The following is a 17,198-nucleotide window of genomic DNA, read 5'->3' on the forward strand; positions in this document are numbered from 1 at the left end:
CTTTTAACTAGAAAACTGTTTTAAGACATCCATTACCACCGTGATGAAGTGAATCCTCCGAATTTGTTGCTTGAGGTTATCTGGCTGTCGATCGATAATAATCTATTAACACTGACACATCACTCTTGGATCCGAATAAACATTCACCAAATACATGTATCATTATCAACCCTCATTTGACGTAAGGTGTATAGTATCCATTAATACAGATATGTAGTATACTAACGGAGGCCGTGGATTACAGTGAGCGAGTAACCATCGGTAATATTTTCTTATAAAATAAATCACCCAAAATTAGCTGAAGTGACAAGTAAGTGGGAATATTACGTAGATCCGCAAATAACTCCTTCAATTTCCTCATTGTGGCGATCTAACTAGTTCTACAACCACCCGTAGCCTTCACTAACTTTCTTCAGTAAACCGAATTGCACGCACGCTGATTACATATTGTATTACTGTCTGCACTGACACACTCACTATTATTTACCTTCCTTATGTCTAATACTCTACTCGTTTTAATGTTATAGTCGAGAATAAATAGCTCAGTTGAAAAAAACATATTTTGACTATACGGGTAGCTCATTTTTTTTTTGACTGATTTTCAATCTCTCTTAGAATACGAATGAACCTTATCTTACTCCCAAAGGTGATGCTGCGTTTGCTCTTATAGTTCAAGGACTGTTGAACGTATTTATAAAATAAGACTTTTAATGATATCTCCGCTCTACGATTATTTATATGCCATTTATATGTTGAGCTGAAAACTACAAAAACACACTGTCTTCTAAATTGATTGAGATTACATTTTAACTAACAATATTAGTTCATTTTTGGGTAATCAATGATTTCATAAATAAATAACTCTTTGGATACAGTTTAGTTCGCAAAAACTCACTCACCGGTAGATAAATGTAGTTTTTTGACCATGCCACGGATTCCATTCTTAATATCATCAGCTATAGTCACATTACAACATCCTCATTTTCAAAGTAATTTCTTGGCTACGCCAAGAATTCACCTTGACATTTATAAAATAGATCTCAACATTTGATTGACCGAGTTAGTCTCTCATAGGAATGACTGAGTACCTGAGGTAGTACCGGCTGACCGAGAAGGGTGCTTCTCAGGGTTGCACTCTTTGACTGTAATATAAATACATTACTATTTCATATTTCAAGCAATTCCTTTTTTTCATTGTTAATATAAATATATTATCTTCACATCTAATGTCAATAAAATAGTAAAATTACAAATGACATATTATCAAAAAATAGCTCAACACTTGTGTTATTTATTTACGCTTTGCGTGAAGCTGACGCACCCATAGAATAAAGTCAGATGTACAAAATTATAACTTAACAAGAGGGTGAGCGACAAAAAAAAAACTGGACCCAATTTAATAGTTTGGTGTTTCAAAATTGTCTGATCTTTGACACATTGTGGTTTGGAAAATATTGGATACTAAATTTAAAAATAAAATAAATTTAAAAAAAAACAAGTTTTTTGCCTGGTCTAATTTAGTAAAATTATTTAGTAAATGTTGCTCACTGTTAATTGTGGGATACAATATGGAAATTACAAAATGTTAGTAAAATTTTCCATAGAGCCTCTAAAATGCAGAAATGAGGTGTAATTTATAATACGCATGCAAGCAGAAACCTGTACAGACAAGCGTATATATATATATATATATATATATATATATATATATATATATATATATATATATATATATATATATATATATATATATATATATATATATATATATATATATATATATATATATATATATATATATATATATATATATATATATATATATATATATATATATATATATATATATATATATATATATATATATATATATATATATATATATATATATATATATATATATATATATAAAGCGATGTTTTTTTTTGAGTTTTGCATTCTACCGTAATTGTGAAATGCAAATTTCAAAAAGGTTTTTCAATATCATCTCTGCATATGTACTTGTTTGTAGAGCTGTTTAGGTGCTTCAAGAAGCACCTAAAAACTGCAACTAAACAGCACAAGTGCTCTTGCTGCGCTTTAGTTACTGCAAGGATGGCCCTTGCGGTAGCGGAAATAATAAGTTATCCCAAAAATATAATAAGCTTATAATACTAAACGTCTAGTGTGTTTAAAATTGTATAAGAAGTTGTGACTTTATTCATTGAGCGTGTCAAAATTTTGCCAAAATAATTAATTTGTGTTTTCTGTGCAAATTAGCTTAAATGTAATTTTCTATTTTTGTTAGCAGTAGATTGTATGATATTTAATATTTGAATTAAGTTTTAATTAGTGCAATATTCCTGGAAACGGTCTATTACTATTTTTTTTTTGTATATCTTTGTTCTTTCGCTTTATATTTTTTTGCCTTTTTAAAGCTTTTTACCAAAGTTGAATATAACCCTTTTGTGAAAACTGGAGAAGATTTAATTCAATGTAAACCAACCTCATACTGTTGCCATCCTCATGTGAGAAAAAATGCAAACAAACATAAAATACAATGCGGCAAATAGGGAAGTCTGATGGTACAGAGAGCTTTATGTACTTCCATTGTATGAGTTGGTATACATCAACTAAATCGTTGATGTTTTGTTTTTCTAAGTCCAGCCAATGGTGGAATTCCCAAAAAAATATTTATATAACGTAAAATTGGAGTTTTCCAATTTCAGATTTTATATATAATATGTATTTATCTTTTGGGATTTTTTATTTATGAATTATATTCAGAATAAAAAAAAATATGTAATTTGCCTTCAAAATTTTAGTTTTTCATTGATTCAAATCATAAAATCTTCTCAGCAATTTGAATTTAATTTTTTTTCTGGGTTTTTATAAATAGCCCACAAAAACGAGAATCTTTTACCGTAGTAATAAAAAAAGAGTCAAGTTATGGTGGCGTAATTTGTGTCCCACACTCGCAGTTGGAGCCCACTGTGCCGCAACTTGATTCCTATTTTTGATTACAGTCCACTTTGAGCCACAAAATTGTCTTTTGATTGAAATATCCGTACTCATAATAAGAATACAGTTAACATTTGGGCATTTTTGTCGCTAAATAACACATTATTTATCAATCCGTATTGGAATAAATTTCTGATCTTCTCCAAGATTCACTCTCCCGCTTTAAATATGTAGAAAATACTTAACAAATATTCCGGACAAGACGATTAGCTCGTTGAATCTCTTCTCGATGAACAACCAGTTGATAGTAAATCCAAGGAGTTTGGACTGGAATAGCCTCGTTGGCCGGAATCCTTGTGTAAGTTTGGAGTAAATGTGTAAAGTATATTTTTTTGCATTAGCTCAAGAGGGGTCCTGGTCGCCGGTGGCTTTCTACGACACAGTTATCGGTAGGTCACGCTCGGCAGACGTGTTTCTGTCTCCATTTCCTTATTTGTCATCTCAGTCTCTCACTCTTTCTCCCCTGCAGTGCCATATCTGTGTGTCCGTGCTAAAAAATCCAATTCTATACTCATTTAAAGCCTCGTTCATTCATACAACTGGAAAGTGTCAATCTTTTAAGGGTTGTATTCAAAATACTTTATAACCCAGAATACTATGCTTGTTTTTATACTCTCCAAAGATTATTTTTATTTTTAATGCTTTAAAGTCGTATTTCTCAAGGTGGACGATTACACCCTGTTGTGGGCGTTCTAGAAAACTTTTACAGGGCATAAGAATCCCAAAGAGACAGATAGAAGTGCCAAGAAGTAAGATATATATATTTATTCCTTCCTTGGGACATTCTGGCAATTTTATTTTCCCCTTTGACGAGAAATTTTGATAGGGCCAGACTCAAAAAGTTTGGAAACCTGTACTTTAAAGTAACGTTTTTAATTTCAGTAAACTTTTGATACAGTAAATGTTTTTTATTATGATTCTCAGATGAACCTTAGTATTCCGGGGTTAAAAAGTATGATTAAGAGTTGATCTTTTTAATTTTAGATATCTCTGTTAATATTTCAACCAACCGATTAAGGATTGCAAGAATAGGCAACTCATCATGAATAGATAATCCCTGTTAAAAGCAATCTTTCACTTTTTGGAATCTCTTGTATCATTTTCAAAGTGGGAACGCATTTATATTGGGAAAAAAAATTGAGAAGTGAAAAGTGAAAAAATTAAAAGTGAAAGTGTTGCTTTGGCCAGGAAAAATCAGTTACATATATTCTTACGATTTTGGCGGTGGTGACAGACATATAAAACTTTTTTACACTGACTCACAGATATTTTTTTATATCTTTTTTACCAATGTTAGCTATCAATATTTGACCTTGTTCATTATGAATCTATTTAATTTGTAATGCAATAATTAATGTTGTATTATAATACTTGAAATTACAATTTGAACTGATTGAAAATTATTTATAAGACTATATGTATTTTGTACTAAGCTAAATCTGCTGTTGAAATGCTCACGGAATGGCTTCAAATAGTGGATGTTCTGCAAATGTTACTAACACAAAGTGTTTATCATTAATAAAATGCTAATACCCAACTTATTATAAATAGTACTTTAAGTCTTGTTTTGCAAAACAAATTACAAAACAATTTTTCAGGGTTTGAAATGGAAAATTTTGCCAATGAGAGCGAAGGTTAAGGGGCGATTTGCTATGCCAGTCCACTGATTGATAGCATTTTCGATAGGCCAACAGACAACCCAATGAGAAGGGTTAAATGCTGAAGGAAGTTATTGACCCGACAGTTAGGCATTCTAATTCAATGGATTTGCTTGGAAAATTGCCTATTTGCACGAGGCCAATATTAACTAAAAATTGGCCTTGTGAACAGCAAGATGAACTGGAGTATAATATCTTACCATTTCATAAACTGGAGCTATATTTATAATTATCTCAAGAAGCCCCTTTTTGTTTAAGTTTAGTATGGTCCATTCCGAGGCCTGATATTTCTTTTTTTTTCAATGAGTTTGAATAAATAGTTATTGGCACGTTTTGGACTTCTTTTATGAGTCGACATAATAATAAGTGTTAGGTTTATCTGTAATATTCTGAAATGGAACTTATCATCTGAAATTTTAATGGAGATTTAGATAAAATGTATTTTACTTCTATTGGATTCATTTAGTGAATGTAACACATCATTTTATGACAAAAAATTGATGAGTATACTCTGTTAATTTTTTTGGGTCTTTTGTCTGAATATAATTTTTTTTTCTTTATAAAACTCTTTATTATAATGTGCATGATAATAAATATTATATCATATAAAATTTACAATGCATTTTATAAAGTTTTCATTTTTAAGAAACCAAAAGCAGGAATTCTGTGAAAAATATACTAGTTTCCTAGTTTTTTTAAAATTAGTATTACAAAAGTCTATTTAAGTGAATAATATGATTATAAATACGTCCGAATAATAGGCAGACTGCAGAAAAAAATTTATTACATATTTGTATTGTTTAACCTTCATCTCTCCAAACTGTAGACAAATTTCAGATGGCAAAAGATGCCAATCATACAAAAATAATACATTTTTTAATATTTTTATTTATTTATTAAAGTTAAAAGAATTAATTTTAAATGAAGTGTATTTTTTCTCATTTAGACATCAATATTTTGAAGTCTTTTGATATTATTGGACATTTGATGCAATCTTAAACCGCCGTGATGGAGCTGCAAATATTATGTACGATCATTTGTAACAACTAATTTAGCCTTCACTCGGTTATCGGTTGCTTGGCATCTAAGGGATGAGATTTTGGCATTTTCAAAAATGCTAAAATTTTATCCTTTTGATCCCAAGCAACCGAGTGACGGCTAAATTTAACACTAGTCCTGTAAATGTTGAACTGTACAATCCTGCGGATCTATTGTAAACTGTCGGGACATATATCATAATTAATGACCAAATGTTGATGGAGCGGATTTTCCATTTGTTTTAGGTAATACATCGCCCACGACCCGGAGTTCTCTAGAACGTTTCTCGGCGGCGGAGGCGGCGTTCGACCAGGCGTTCCGCCAGCCGGCCGTGGCACCCATCTCGCTGAACAACAACTCCTTCGGGCTGGCCACTGGCGGCGGCGGGGGGCCCGCGGGGCTCATGCCGCTCAGCAAGAGTCCCACCCCCGGAGACCTCGGCGCCAAGGACACCAAGAATGTGGAGATCGCCGAGGTTATCGTCGGCGCCATATTAGGTGTGTTAAAGCGCCGATATTTTTCTCCATGCAGTTACTTACTAGTAGCTTTTTTGTGTTAAATACTCTATTAATATGAACACATGCGGAAGACAGTCGGATAAGATTTATCGCAGCTAATAATACATCTATAAAAAGGGAGAGAGAATTCAGACCTGGTTAACCTACCTACCTACTTTGCTAAGCTATGAGGAAACATTCCTGTGGTTGTGGCTTTATAATGATGCCAAGAGTGTATACCATCAAATCGCGCCTAATTCTAAATCCCCGGGTACTTGTACAAGTGAATGCCACAATGAATGTGTGCATGCTTAGATTTACACGCTTCTGTTGACTTAAGCACACTATTACGCAAAGGTGAGCGGAAAGTGAGCCGAGCATCATGGTGGCATGTTGTGTGAAGTGGTGTTTGTCAGTAATGATTGGTAAATACTGTTCCAGGTCCGTGCGGTCGTAACCTGATAGAAATCCAGAACCTGTCGGGGGCTAGCATCCAGATCAGTAAGAAAGGCACGTTCGCTCCGGGCACCCGCAACCGCATAGTCACCATCAGCGGGTCGCCCAACTCCATCAACAGCGCGCACTACTACATCCAGCAGCGCATCGCCGAGGAGGAGATGAAGCGCGCGCGCCACAACAACATCTCCAGCATCATGCAGTAAGGCCATCCGGCCACATCTCCCGCCCCGCCCATTTCTATGGGAGTTTTGACGCCAAATGTTGACCAAACATTACCCGCCATCGAAACTCTCATCCGAATCGGCGAGCTTCCTCGAGTGACACTGCGACATCTCCCGGAGTAGGAATATTATATCGCCCCCATTGGAACACCAAGGGCTCACTCGACAAATTGTTGCAGAGACTGGAATGGGATTAATGGCGTAACTTCATATCGGCTGTTTGGATAAGACCATTATTTCATGTTGCCTAATGAAGCCCCGCTTTATATAGCTAGATGGCGATATACAAACAATGTAGGTATCGTATTTAATTAGTCCAATCGTCGCAAATGCCGAGAATTGCGAAAGATGGTATTTATTTAAAATTAAATTATTGGAATTATTGCTTTTTCCATTATCCTGACAAGTTAGAGTATTGTCTAACGCAAGACTAAGCGCTTGATCTTTATTATTTGTCCCTACCTGTACATTGCAGGTAGCCGTCTATTTGTTAATATAACACTATTAACAAATCTGTTTATGTTCCACATTTCATTATTCACGTAGTTTTGGTCATTAACGCCGTCACCCGCATCCCGTTCACCTTACGCAAATTGCTCTCATAACTACTCTCATAGTCTCGCATACAGTCGTATTTCTCCTAGAAAATGTTACCGCCGAAGGCTTCTTATTTGTTTGTGATTTAAAGCAATTAACTAGATATCGTTAGCTATAGCACAAAGTTACATGGCCTAAAGAGAGCCTACACACTCTTAGTAATCTTTTCCTACCAACATTTTGTCTGGTGAATAATAGTGCACGATAAGTACCTCCACGCTAATCCGCAACGTAACAAGCAGCGCAACCTGACCTACCTGCCTACCTGCCTACCGACCACAGGAGGAGGCTGGGGAGGGAGGGGTCGGTCAGGGTGCTGGGGAGCGGGAGCAGCGTGCGGGAAGTAGGAAGTAGGAAGAGAAAGGCAGGGACTAGTACACTTAGTAGAGTAGCTGCAGTGTCCTGACACGAGTAGTCACGTCGGCCGGCTGTCACCCGTCACCGTCACCGTCACCCGTCACCCGCCACCCGCTTCATCTCGCGATACATTCCTTGGCTTACTCACCACCTCACCTATTTAAGCTGCCATTTGTATATCCTGAATCACTCGACTTTCATCTCGGCCACGAAGAAATTCCAATTGTTTAATTTGTACATTGTCCCCCGACGTCTGCGGTAGCGGATAGCGGGGCGGTTGTGAAGATGAGCTCTTTACGGAGAATAGTACAAAATGTTTATTGTGTCTAAATTATTTAAGGGTAGTTAAATTATGGGTCGGAAGTGTGGTTTGTGATGCTACATGTTAGGTTGCCATACCCGAGGCCGCCTGGCCGCCAGCCGCCCGCTGCGGATGTATCATTCTACCATCGACATAGCCTTGAACTTTTGGCTGTGATATTTAATGTTGGTTGTCAATTTGGCCGGCCGGCCGTGATGCGTCTTGGCTTCCGGTCACTTGCGGGTTATACTCTTCATTTAGGATATAATTAGGAATATCACGGGAGGATATATAACGAAAACGTTATTTACAATTTTCAATAAAGGTAAATTTTATTTTGGATGGATTCACATTTTTTGTTGTTAATTAGTTGTTATTTATTTAGATAAGTGAGTATTTGTTTCTTCTGGAAGTGTAGGATAAGGATAAGCGCGCGGGAGGAATGTAGCGCTACATACGTACGTACGGTCAGGGTATGTAGCGGGACTCGTGATAGCATTCGCCCGACGCTCGCTAGCTAGTGGGACTACATTCCGGAGCGGGGAAGCTCGCACCGCCCGTTTATACATATAAACAATAATTACCTAGTATAGAACTAAATATTCAAGTGTTAATGTTGTTATTATTCAAATTGTTACTAATATTCCAGAGTATATCACAACAGAATGAAGGGCAAATATTCATATTCACCTTATATTCTATACATACATTCACTTGTGTGAGATAATTATTTACTGTTCTGTGATATTGGGGAGTGCCACCTCTACTGCCCCCGCTTCTCTCTCTCTTCTCTCCCTCCCCTCCACTCCGCCCTCCCACTCCCACGTCTTCTCTATATACGAATATACTCTGATCCACTTATATTGTATAGGAATAATATTCAATTAATACTTTTCAAAAAAGCCATTATTATATATATATAATTATAGAGAAAGTTTAATAGAATTATAGTGAGATATATTATTGGTAAAGTTTTCATCTATATAAATCTACTCTTGGTCATATATGGTAAGTTAAGGTGTTGGAATTGTATAAATATGTTGAGTTACCTGGCAAGATGCGTTGAGTTACCTACTGCTCTACTGGTCAGTAGAGGGGAAGGAGCCACCCGTTGTTACACTAGTTAGCTCAGAGGGCGCCTGCCGTAGAAGTTAGTCCTGTTCTCCAGAGGTCCGCCTCGGGAGCCACCGTTGTTACACTAGTTAGCCCAGAGGAGCACGGCCTCGCAGCTCACACGGAATGAGATGTTGTTACGTAGCTTCACAGAGGTCGCCTGTTATTTGTTATAAGCATTATGAAGTTACCTATCCGTACTGCACCCTCTGTACATGGTGTACCATGTACACATGTTGAGATTGATAAATAATAATTCTTGTTGCGTAAAATATAATTGAATAATAATTTTTAAGTATGTGTAAATAAGAATTTAAGTAAAATTTATTGTTACTTATATTTTGTTCTGTTTATATTGATATATATTTTATTTGTTTCAAATGGTTTGTATTAATTAGGGGTTAATAATTTTCAACATTGGAGAATGGTATTGACAAAATCTATGTTTCGGGTTCGTTAGAACTGTGTGCCAGATTCATTTTAATTTTCAAGTTGACAGCACGTTTATTTTTATGTTTGAATAATTCAGATGGTACCTTCATAAACAATGTCATATTAAATAACATTAAATAAATCCTTTTCAAACGGTTATTCCCGCATTTTATTTATCTCCCTTTTTCCCTTTTCCTGTAGCAAAGTATGTTTCGGGATAATTGAAAACAATGTTTTGGTGATTAACTATTTTATTCACTACAAAAATCATAGTACACAAAGAAAATGGACGGTTTTCAACTGAACATATAAAAATATAAGGGGACTAGAAAACTATTGGAAGCATTTGGACACTATGCCAACCAAAAAAAGAAAAATAATAATGGTAATAATACAAATATACGTCACAAATAATTCTAATTACTTAAGATAAGTAAAAATATCTTAATATAATTTGTTTGTTTTGGTCGCTGTTTTCTTACTGCATAAAAAAATACTTTGCAAAATTTTTGGATTACATTAATTAAAGGTGGGGACTGACCAGTCATTTCGACGTAACGTAACACGTTACGATACGGGCATTCGTATAATCGGTACAGCGTTCCGAGTGCTTCATCCTAAGTCGGATGCTCGCCGCGAGCGACGTTACAACGAAATGCTCCGGTCAGTCCCCACCTTAATACAGAGAAATATATGTACCTATTATAATAACAATCTTTAAAAGTTATTAGATTTTTCAATACAATATTTAATTAGATATTTTTGGGTCTTGCAAAAATTTGGTAAAATGGAGATGTCACTTAACACATTAGGGAGGAGGTGGAAAACATATTGATACATCCCGCAGTTGAAAGTTAGAGGAGCTTTGTTGAAAGTTACATCTACATAAAATTAAATATCAGCTCTTCAAATATGTCATCAAAATTTAATATACAAAATTTAAGTAATCAGTTGGAGAATGATATTCTTAATATTTTATTTTGAACATGATGCAAGATTTGGAATATTATTTATATTACAATTACAAAAGACCAAAGGGCTTTTATAATAAAATATAACATCCAAGTGGACTTCATTATCTATTCTTAGTATGGTAGTCTATTTATAAAATTCTTCTTCTTCTTCTTCTTTTAGGACTAGGTCCTGTCATTCTCGGGTCACTCCTGGGAGGTGGAAGACCAGCTATCCTTCCATCATTTAGGTGGTCTTCCTGGGGGTCTGATCCCGCCTATGCTGCTGTCCGCTGCCACCCTCACCACTCGATCCGAACTCGCTCTTCTCACATGATCTCTCCAGAAACGTCTTCTTTCTCTTCCCCATCGCACAACTTCTTCAACATCGCAGATTTTTCTTATATCTGAGTTTCTAACTTTGTTGCGAAGTGTTAGGCCTGCAATGGGTCGTAGAGTCTTCATTTCCGATGTCCTGAGAAGGCTTTTTGTTCTTGCGGTGTCGGCTCTTGTTTCCGTGCCGTATGTCAAGATCGATCTTACGCAGGTTTTATAGATCCTCACTTTACTCTCTTTCAGCATATTTATATAAAATTCATTTTATATAAATATATATGTAAGTACTGACTTCAGCGAATGGTTTTTTTATATAAAAAATTACAGTAAGGCCTTGAATAGATATGCTTTAATAACATGTAAAGTAAACAAGAATATTGTTTAAAAAATATCTTATTAAATAATAATCCAGTCTCAAAAAAAAACATGAGAGTATTCCTTCTAAATGTGCATAAATATATGTCCATAGTTTTTTTTAAATATTATTGTATCGCACGCACATAGGCAAGAATATTGTAAAAATTTATATAATATTTAGATATCCCATTTGAAATGCTTAGCTATACTATTTTAAAGCTTCATTAATTTGGGATGGTAAAATTTATGCATCGTCTTCATCATTGCTTGGATTTTTTTTTAAATATTTTTTTATAAAAATGGATAAATACATAGCTTTGTATAAATTACACAAATAAAAGAGAATTGTTATTTTGAAGCCATTTACAATGTTTAAAGAGATTCAATGGGTACACAGAATGTACCAGAAAATAATTATTTTTACATAATTTAAGAAATGTTTGATTACGAGGCTCAGTATAATCAAACAAAACAAATAATATATATATTTGGATCTTACATTTCTAAGGAATTCATTTAGCAACAATTTTTTTTTCTGTGATATTGAAAATTTAAAGTAATTTAGGAATCGATTGAAGAAAGAGGAGAATGGAACCATCTAGATTACCCCACATTGCACTGTACTACCAACCCCAAGGTATACGACTCCCAGACAGATCACCAAAGGGATGGATCGACAGCTGGGAATCGACATCGCAGGAGACTAATTCCTCGTAAAAACGGGCCACAAGGCCTACACTAAGAAGATTAAAGAAAATAATAAATATTTTTGGAGTTTTTTTAACTAGATAATGAAAAATATAAACAGTTGAATTTACTAAAACGGCAATTCGGTTCGGATAATTAAATTAAAATGTAATGTGCTGGTGTTTTTATTTTTATTCATAAGAGATCTGGGGAGGTTCAAGTTAAATATGAATTTTGTAATCAACAGAGAATTTCCCATGCGACTGAAACCTTTTTACTGTCTTTGTTAAAAAAGTTATTTAAAAAATCAAATAAATACATTCTCTTAATTTCTATGGGAATGATTTTGGAAATATATGCTCATATAAAAAAGTAGATTTTATAATCCTTATGGAAACATTATTATTAATATAAAGATATAAAAGTACGTAAATAATAGCATTATGTAGTCTTAACTTGAAGAAAAATGTACTACTCAGATAATACTAACGTTTCATCACAGAAAAGTGTACTCTATGTTTTTTTTCATCCAATATAAATGTTTGTATTAAGTTGATTGTACTCTCAAAAACAATATTAAATTACACATAAAAAACCTCTTCTTGCAGTAGGCTGGCATTACAGATTACACATGCCAACCACTACAAAAGTGAAAACAAATATAAGAAATACTCCATATACATACTATTTACATCCATAATCATTATTTGGAAGATTAAATATATTTGTGTGTGTGTGTTTTGGACACAAGTATAAGAAAACTATTTTCAAGTAAATCTAAGCAGCTTTTTTTTTTTAATAAAAGAGAAATATTTGTGTTTTTATTATTTACACAAATATTTCAATTTCATACTATTTCTGTGAGCTTAAGCGGCTTTTTAGAAATAGGTATCAAATTGTGGTAGAGTGGGTTCGAACCGAGAAACTCTGGCTTAAGAGTCCGCGACGCTAACCACGGGACCACAACCCGACGAAGCTTGTGTTTGAAAATAGGAATCAATTTGTGGCAGTGGAGTTGAATATAGAAAGTTGGTAACCACGGAATAACAATCTGACTCTTAGTCTAATTGAAAGATACTTAACTCAAGCCACTGTATGGATTTCAAATTAATTATGGACTTATTAAGTTTGAACTTATGGTGAATTTAATCATGCGTCCAGAGTAGTGGGATTATACTGATTTCGATCATACCGATAAAACTTAAAATAAAGTAAATATCTTCCACATAAAAAGAAATGTTAACATTACCGAAGTTATTCTTGAGATTAATCAAATCATAGGTCGATACTTTAATCCGCTTTCGTTGACCAATAACTGGTTTTATTGGAAAATTGATGGAACTGAGTTACTTGTTTTCGAATGATCTTTCCATGAAATATCATATTTTCTTCCTTCAAAGAAAATAAATATTACCACTTTGCTTTATTCTATATTGAAATAAATAATGTTTGATTTCTTTAAATGTAGATGAATACTAATATTTCAAAGTTTTTTACCTTCAAAATATTATGAAAGTTTGTAAACCGAATTCAATTTTAATTAATGCTTTTTTTTATACTGAAGATAAACATCAATATATTAACAATCCAGTAATGTTTCAGAAGAACAATTCAGAATTTCTAAGTATTGTATAGTGTTGTATTATGTAAGTATATTCCTAATATTAACAGTAAAATTATTACTTAATGCTGATTTTTTTAGTACTTATATAAGATGAGATTCTAATATTCATATAATATAATGCTATAAAATAGCTTTACGCAAGGTTCATTACATTAGTAAATAAAGCGTACAACTATTGTGCAGTCAATTAAAATAATCTATGAGTAATCCCGATAAATTCTTGTCTGTTATAAAATGAAATGTCATAACTATTACAAGCATTATATGGCCTGATGGTGATCACGCTATTTTTCTTTATGATTTTCATATCATATATATATATATATCAATGCGTTTTTTAAAGTAGCTTAAAATATTTTTTCCTAATTGAATTGTACGATTTAAAGAAATAAAGAATATATATTGCTATATCATAGCAACTTCTAGTAGATATAAATAATTAATTTTCCAGTACATATTTATCTACATGGTGCGATTGCAATACTGATATGAGATTCATACTGATCGGAGTAGTAACCATCATGGATGGAAACTAATTTATAATCTCTAACTCTGGATTGTGAGTTTCATAATTAAATCCATTGTAATACGTAAAGCTTATTACACCCGACGTGTCTTGGTTAATCATTTCGTCCAAAGTACGTAAAATATCGGAGAAGGGCGGCCTCTCGTCCAGGTCCAACTGCCAGCAGTGGAGGGATATCTGGTACAGCTCGTCACCCGTGTAAGGCAGCTGCGCCGGCCGCATGCCGCGCATCACTCTGGTGGGCACCTCCTTGCTGCTCACGTGCGGATACAGGGTGCCTCCCAGGGAGTACAGCTCCCACAGCAGGCACCCGAAGGACCAAACGTCGCTCTTCACGTGGAAACTGTTCTGCTTGAACATTTCTTGGGCAGTCCACCTTGTGTAATCCGGTTTTTCAGTGGCCGTGTAAATGTGGGACAATCCGAACCCGCTAATTTTCGGCGTTAAATTATCCGCCATCACTATGTTTCGACAACACAGTCTCTTGTGCGTTACTCTTTTACTAGATAAGTATTCCATTCCTTTGCATATATCTAAAGATAATTTCAGTATTGTCTGCTCGTTTACCAATGAAAACTTGTTGTTAGGAATATCTCTGTGGCGGGAAGAGAGTAATAATTCCTTCAAAGAGTGGCGAGTATCTTCCAACACGACATATAGAGTGTCGGGAATTTCGCAGATTCCTACGAGGGATACTATATTCTCGTGACCGTTAGATTTGATAAGTAGGTCCAGCTCGCTCAACATGAGTTTCTTATCGGCTCTGGAGAGTTGGCTGTCCGGTATAGCCTGCACTAAAGAAGACTTGTAGCTTCCCTGATGCTGAACTCTTCCCCGAACAAACTGCCCGAAACTTCCGATGCCGACCACCGTTCCCGTGTCCACTTCCAGAAAGTTCCTCGGAATATTCCAAAGTTGACGTTTCAAATTGACATAATGATCCACCCTGTCTTCATCATCCGGAATAAAGCCCGAGTTTTCTATTTCTATACACGGCCCGCTTAACGGCATAGTTTGGGATAATCTCTGTCTCCTGTGAACGCCGACTTTTCTTCGAAGCACGATGACTATTCCCAAACCGACGATTAGAAGGACAAAACCGATAGCGACCGCAACTCCCAACGCCATCACGAGTCCCGACGTTTCTTCATCTTCCCTGACATTGAGCACTACAATATCGCTAGCGTGGGTGTACCTTTCTCTCGTGATCCCCTTCTTTTTACTCACTACGCCGACGGCAATTTGGATTTCTCTAGACTGCGGTAGAGGAGCGTTATAGAAGCCATTGTACGTTACTCTGTCTCCTATTATGAACTCATTTTCTACATCCTTCGGGTCGATTTCGGCTGTGATATAATAAGGTAATCCTTCTTCGGCTGCTTCATCATACGGCTTGAGATTAGATGGTAGGAATCCTTGTTGGAGGTCTTTATTTATAACTACAATTCTGTATTTAGTGACGGGGCCATTGATATTACTAGCGGGCGGAATGCGGACGACCATGTGATCGTTGCGTCTCTCGATGACTATGGCCTCCGGAGGTGAGGGATCGGGTTCTCCGATGTTAGTTTCCACCTCAGCGTGAGTAGGTATTCCGGGCCCGAAGGTAGAGAGGGCGCAGATAGTGATGTTGTACAGTGTCCCGGGATGTAAATTGACGAGTTGGGCAACTGAGATGTTGTTGGAGAAGAACCATTCGAGTTCCTTGGGAACGTAATCGGCGTATGTAAATACGGCTTCGGCCTTGATTTTGTAACCCGTTATGGATCCGTGGGCTTCCGGTTCGTTCCACAATATACGGAGAGTAGTTTCCGTGATATTGGTGATCCGAATGTCGGAAGGAGGGCCGGGGATCATGACGCCGGTGTCGTACACGCTGCTCGACCCCTCCCCGCCGCACTGCTGGCTCACATTCCTCGGGCACGGCATCTTGCACAGAGAGCTGTCGGCCATCGCCCTCCCGGGAGTGTTCCCGCAGTAACAGTACGACCCGTTCGCGAGCAACGCGTAACGATAGTAAATCTCCTCGCACGCCGACGTACATATTTCGACGGACCCCCCGGAATGGGTGTTTATAAATTCGTTTTCAAAATTGTAACAGCCGATACTGTCTCCGCGAAGACCATCGTAACAAGGAACTGTTACGCATAAAAATAATATTATCAATTGGTTCTTCATATTGTTTTTTTATTCAAAAATATAATACTGTCGAAACGCACCGGAAAAACTAACATCGAAAAAACATTTGAATTTATAAGTAGCTTTTAACAATAAAAATTATTTCAACTTATCATTTGATTAAATTATACTGTAGCGCGATTATTAACACTATTAAAATTAAAACTATTTATTTCAAATGACAAATGACGCATACTAACACAACCACAAAAAACAAAAACACACGGTGCATAGCCAATATATTTGTTACGCCCTGGAGTGGAGGTTGTATTTTTTTCTACGGCAACATTAAATAATTTAGGGCCAGCAGGACTTGAATCAAAGATTATATATTAACTTGAATCAACTAGCAACTAATCAAAGATAATATATAATATGTTGATTCCTTGGTAAAAGAAGCCGCCCTTATCGGGGATCCGGTAAATGTGAATCAACGACCTCCTCATCATTGTGAAGAAAAGACTATTTCACGCAAGGCAGAAATATTGGGAGACCTCTGCCCATGTCAAAGGCAATTTTCTCCTTCAATATCAGAAAAACCCTGGCTTTTCCAAATAACTCAAGTTCAAGACGACATCAATCCGTAGAATACGATTAAATCATGGCTGTTGTGGCTCCCACTTGTTTATAAAGCATGCCTGGGATACTGCCATATCTAAGTGTCATCTTGAATGGAAGGACCTGGATCACATGTTCTTTGAGTGTCGAAGAAGAAGCGGATGAGGAATTGAAGTCGAATAACTAGAAAGCTCTTGCAGGGTAGCAATTGTTTTTTCCTAGAATATTCACTCGTTAATTACATAAAATTGTAGTAACTTTAAACATAAAGAGTAAACTATAAAACTTACAAAGTTGAAGCCTAAGCAG

General features: G+C 35.6%; 2 protein-coding genes across 8 annotated transcripts in view; one reads left to right on the forward strand and one right to left on the reverse strand.

Moving 5' to 3' along the window:
- The window catches only part of ps (RNA-binding protein Nova-1-like protein passilla), a 103,523-nt gene extending 93,691 nt beyond the window's left edge, over nt 1-9,832 (forward strand). For 6 of the 7 annotated variants that reach the window (XM_088277808.1, XM_088277809.1, XM_088277812.1 and 3 more), the window contains 3 exons: nt 3,342-3,389; nt 5,942-6,193; nt 6,635-9,832. In XM_088277808.1, coding sequence (XP_088133934.1) covers nt 3,342-3,389; nt 5,942-6,193; nt 6,635-6,855 — 521 coding nt within the window. In that variant the 3' untranslated portion in view covers nt 6,856-9,832. The remainder of the gene's footprint in view (nt 1-3,341; nt 3,390-5,941; nt 6,194-6,634) is intronic. The other variant, XM_088277811.1, reaches the window with a different exon arrangement.
- Nucleotides 9,833-9,915: 83 nt separating this feature from the next.
- On the reverse strand, nt 9,916-16,567 carry Wsck (tyrosine-protein kinase Wsck). Its single transcript, XM_088277815.1, has one exon. The coding sequence runs from the start codon at nt 16,329-16,331 to the stop codon at nt 14,160-14,162; it is 2,172 nt and encodes a 723-aa protein (XP_088133941.1). The 5' UTR covers nt 16,332-16,567; the 3' UTR covers nt 9,916-14,159.
- Between the last annotated feature and the right edge of the window lie 631 nt (nt 16,568-17,198).

Source organism: Brachycentrus maculatus, unplaced genomic scaffold (genome assembly GCF_059751285.1).
Source record: "Brachycentrus maculatus isolate JH-2025_06_01 unplaced genomic scaffold, ASM5975128v1 h1tg000050l, whole genome shotgun sequence".
Taxonomy (NCBI): Eukaryota; Metazoa; Arthropoda; class Insecta; order Trichoptera; family Brachycentridae; genus Brachycentrus; species Brachycentrus maculatus.

Bases quoted from the DNA above. Each gene is read 5' to 3' on its own strand.
- Wsck (XM_088277815.1), bottom strand. From the start codon at position 16,331: ATGAAGAACCAATTGATAATATTATTTTTATGCGTAACAGTTCCTTGT.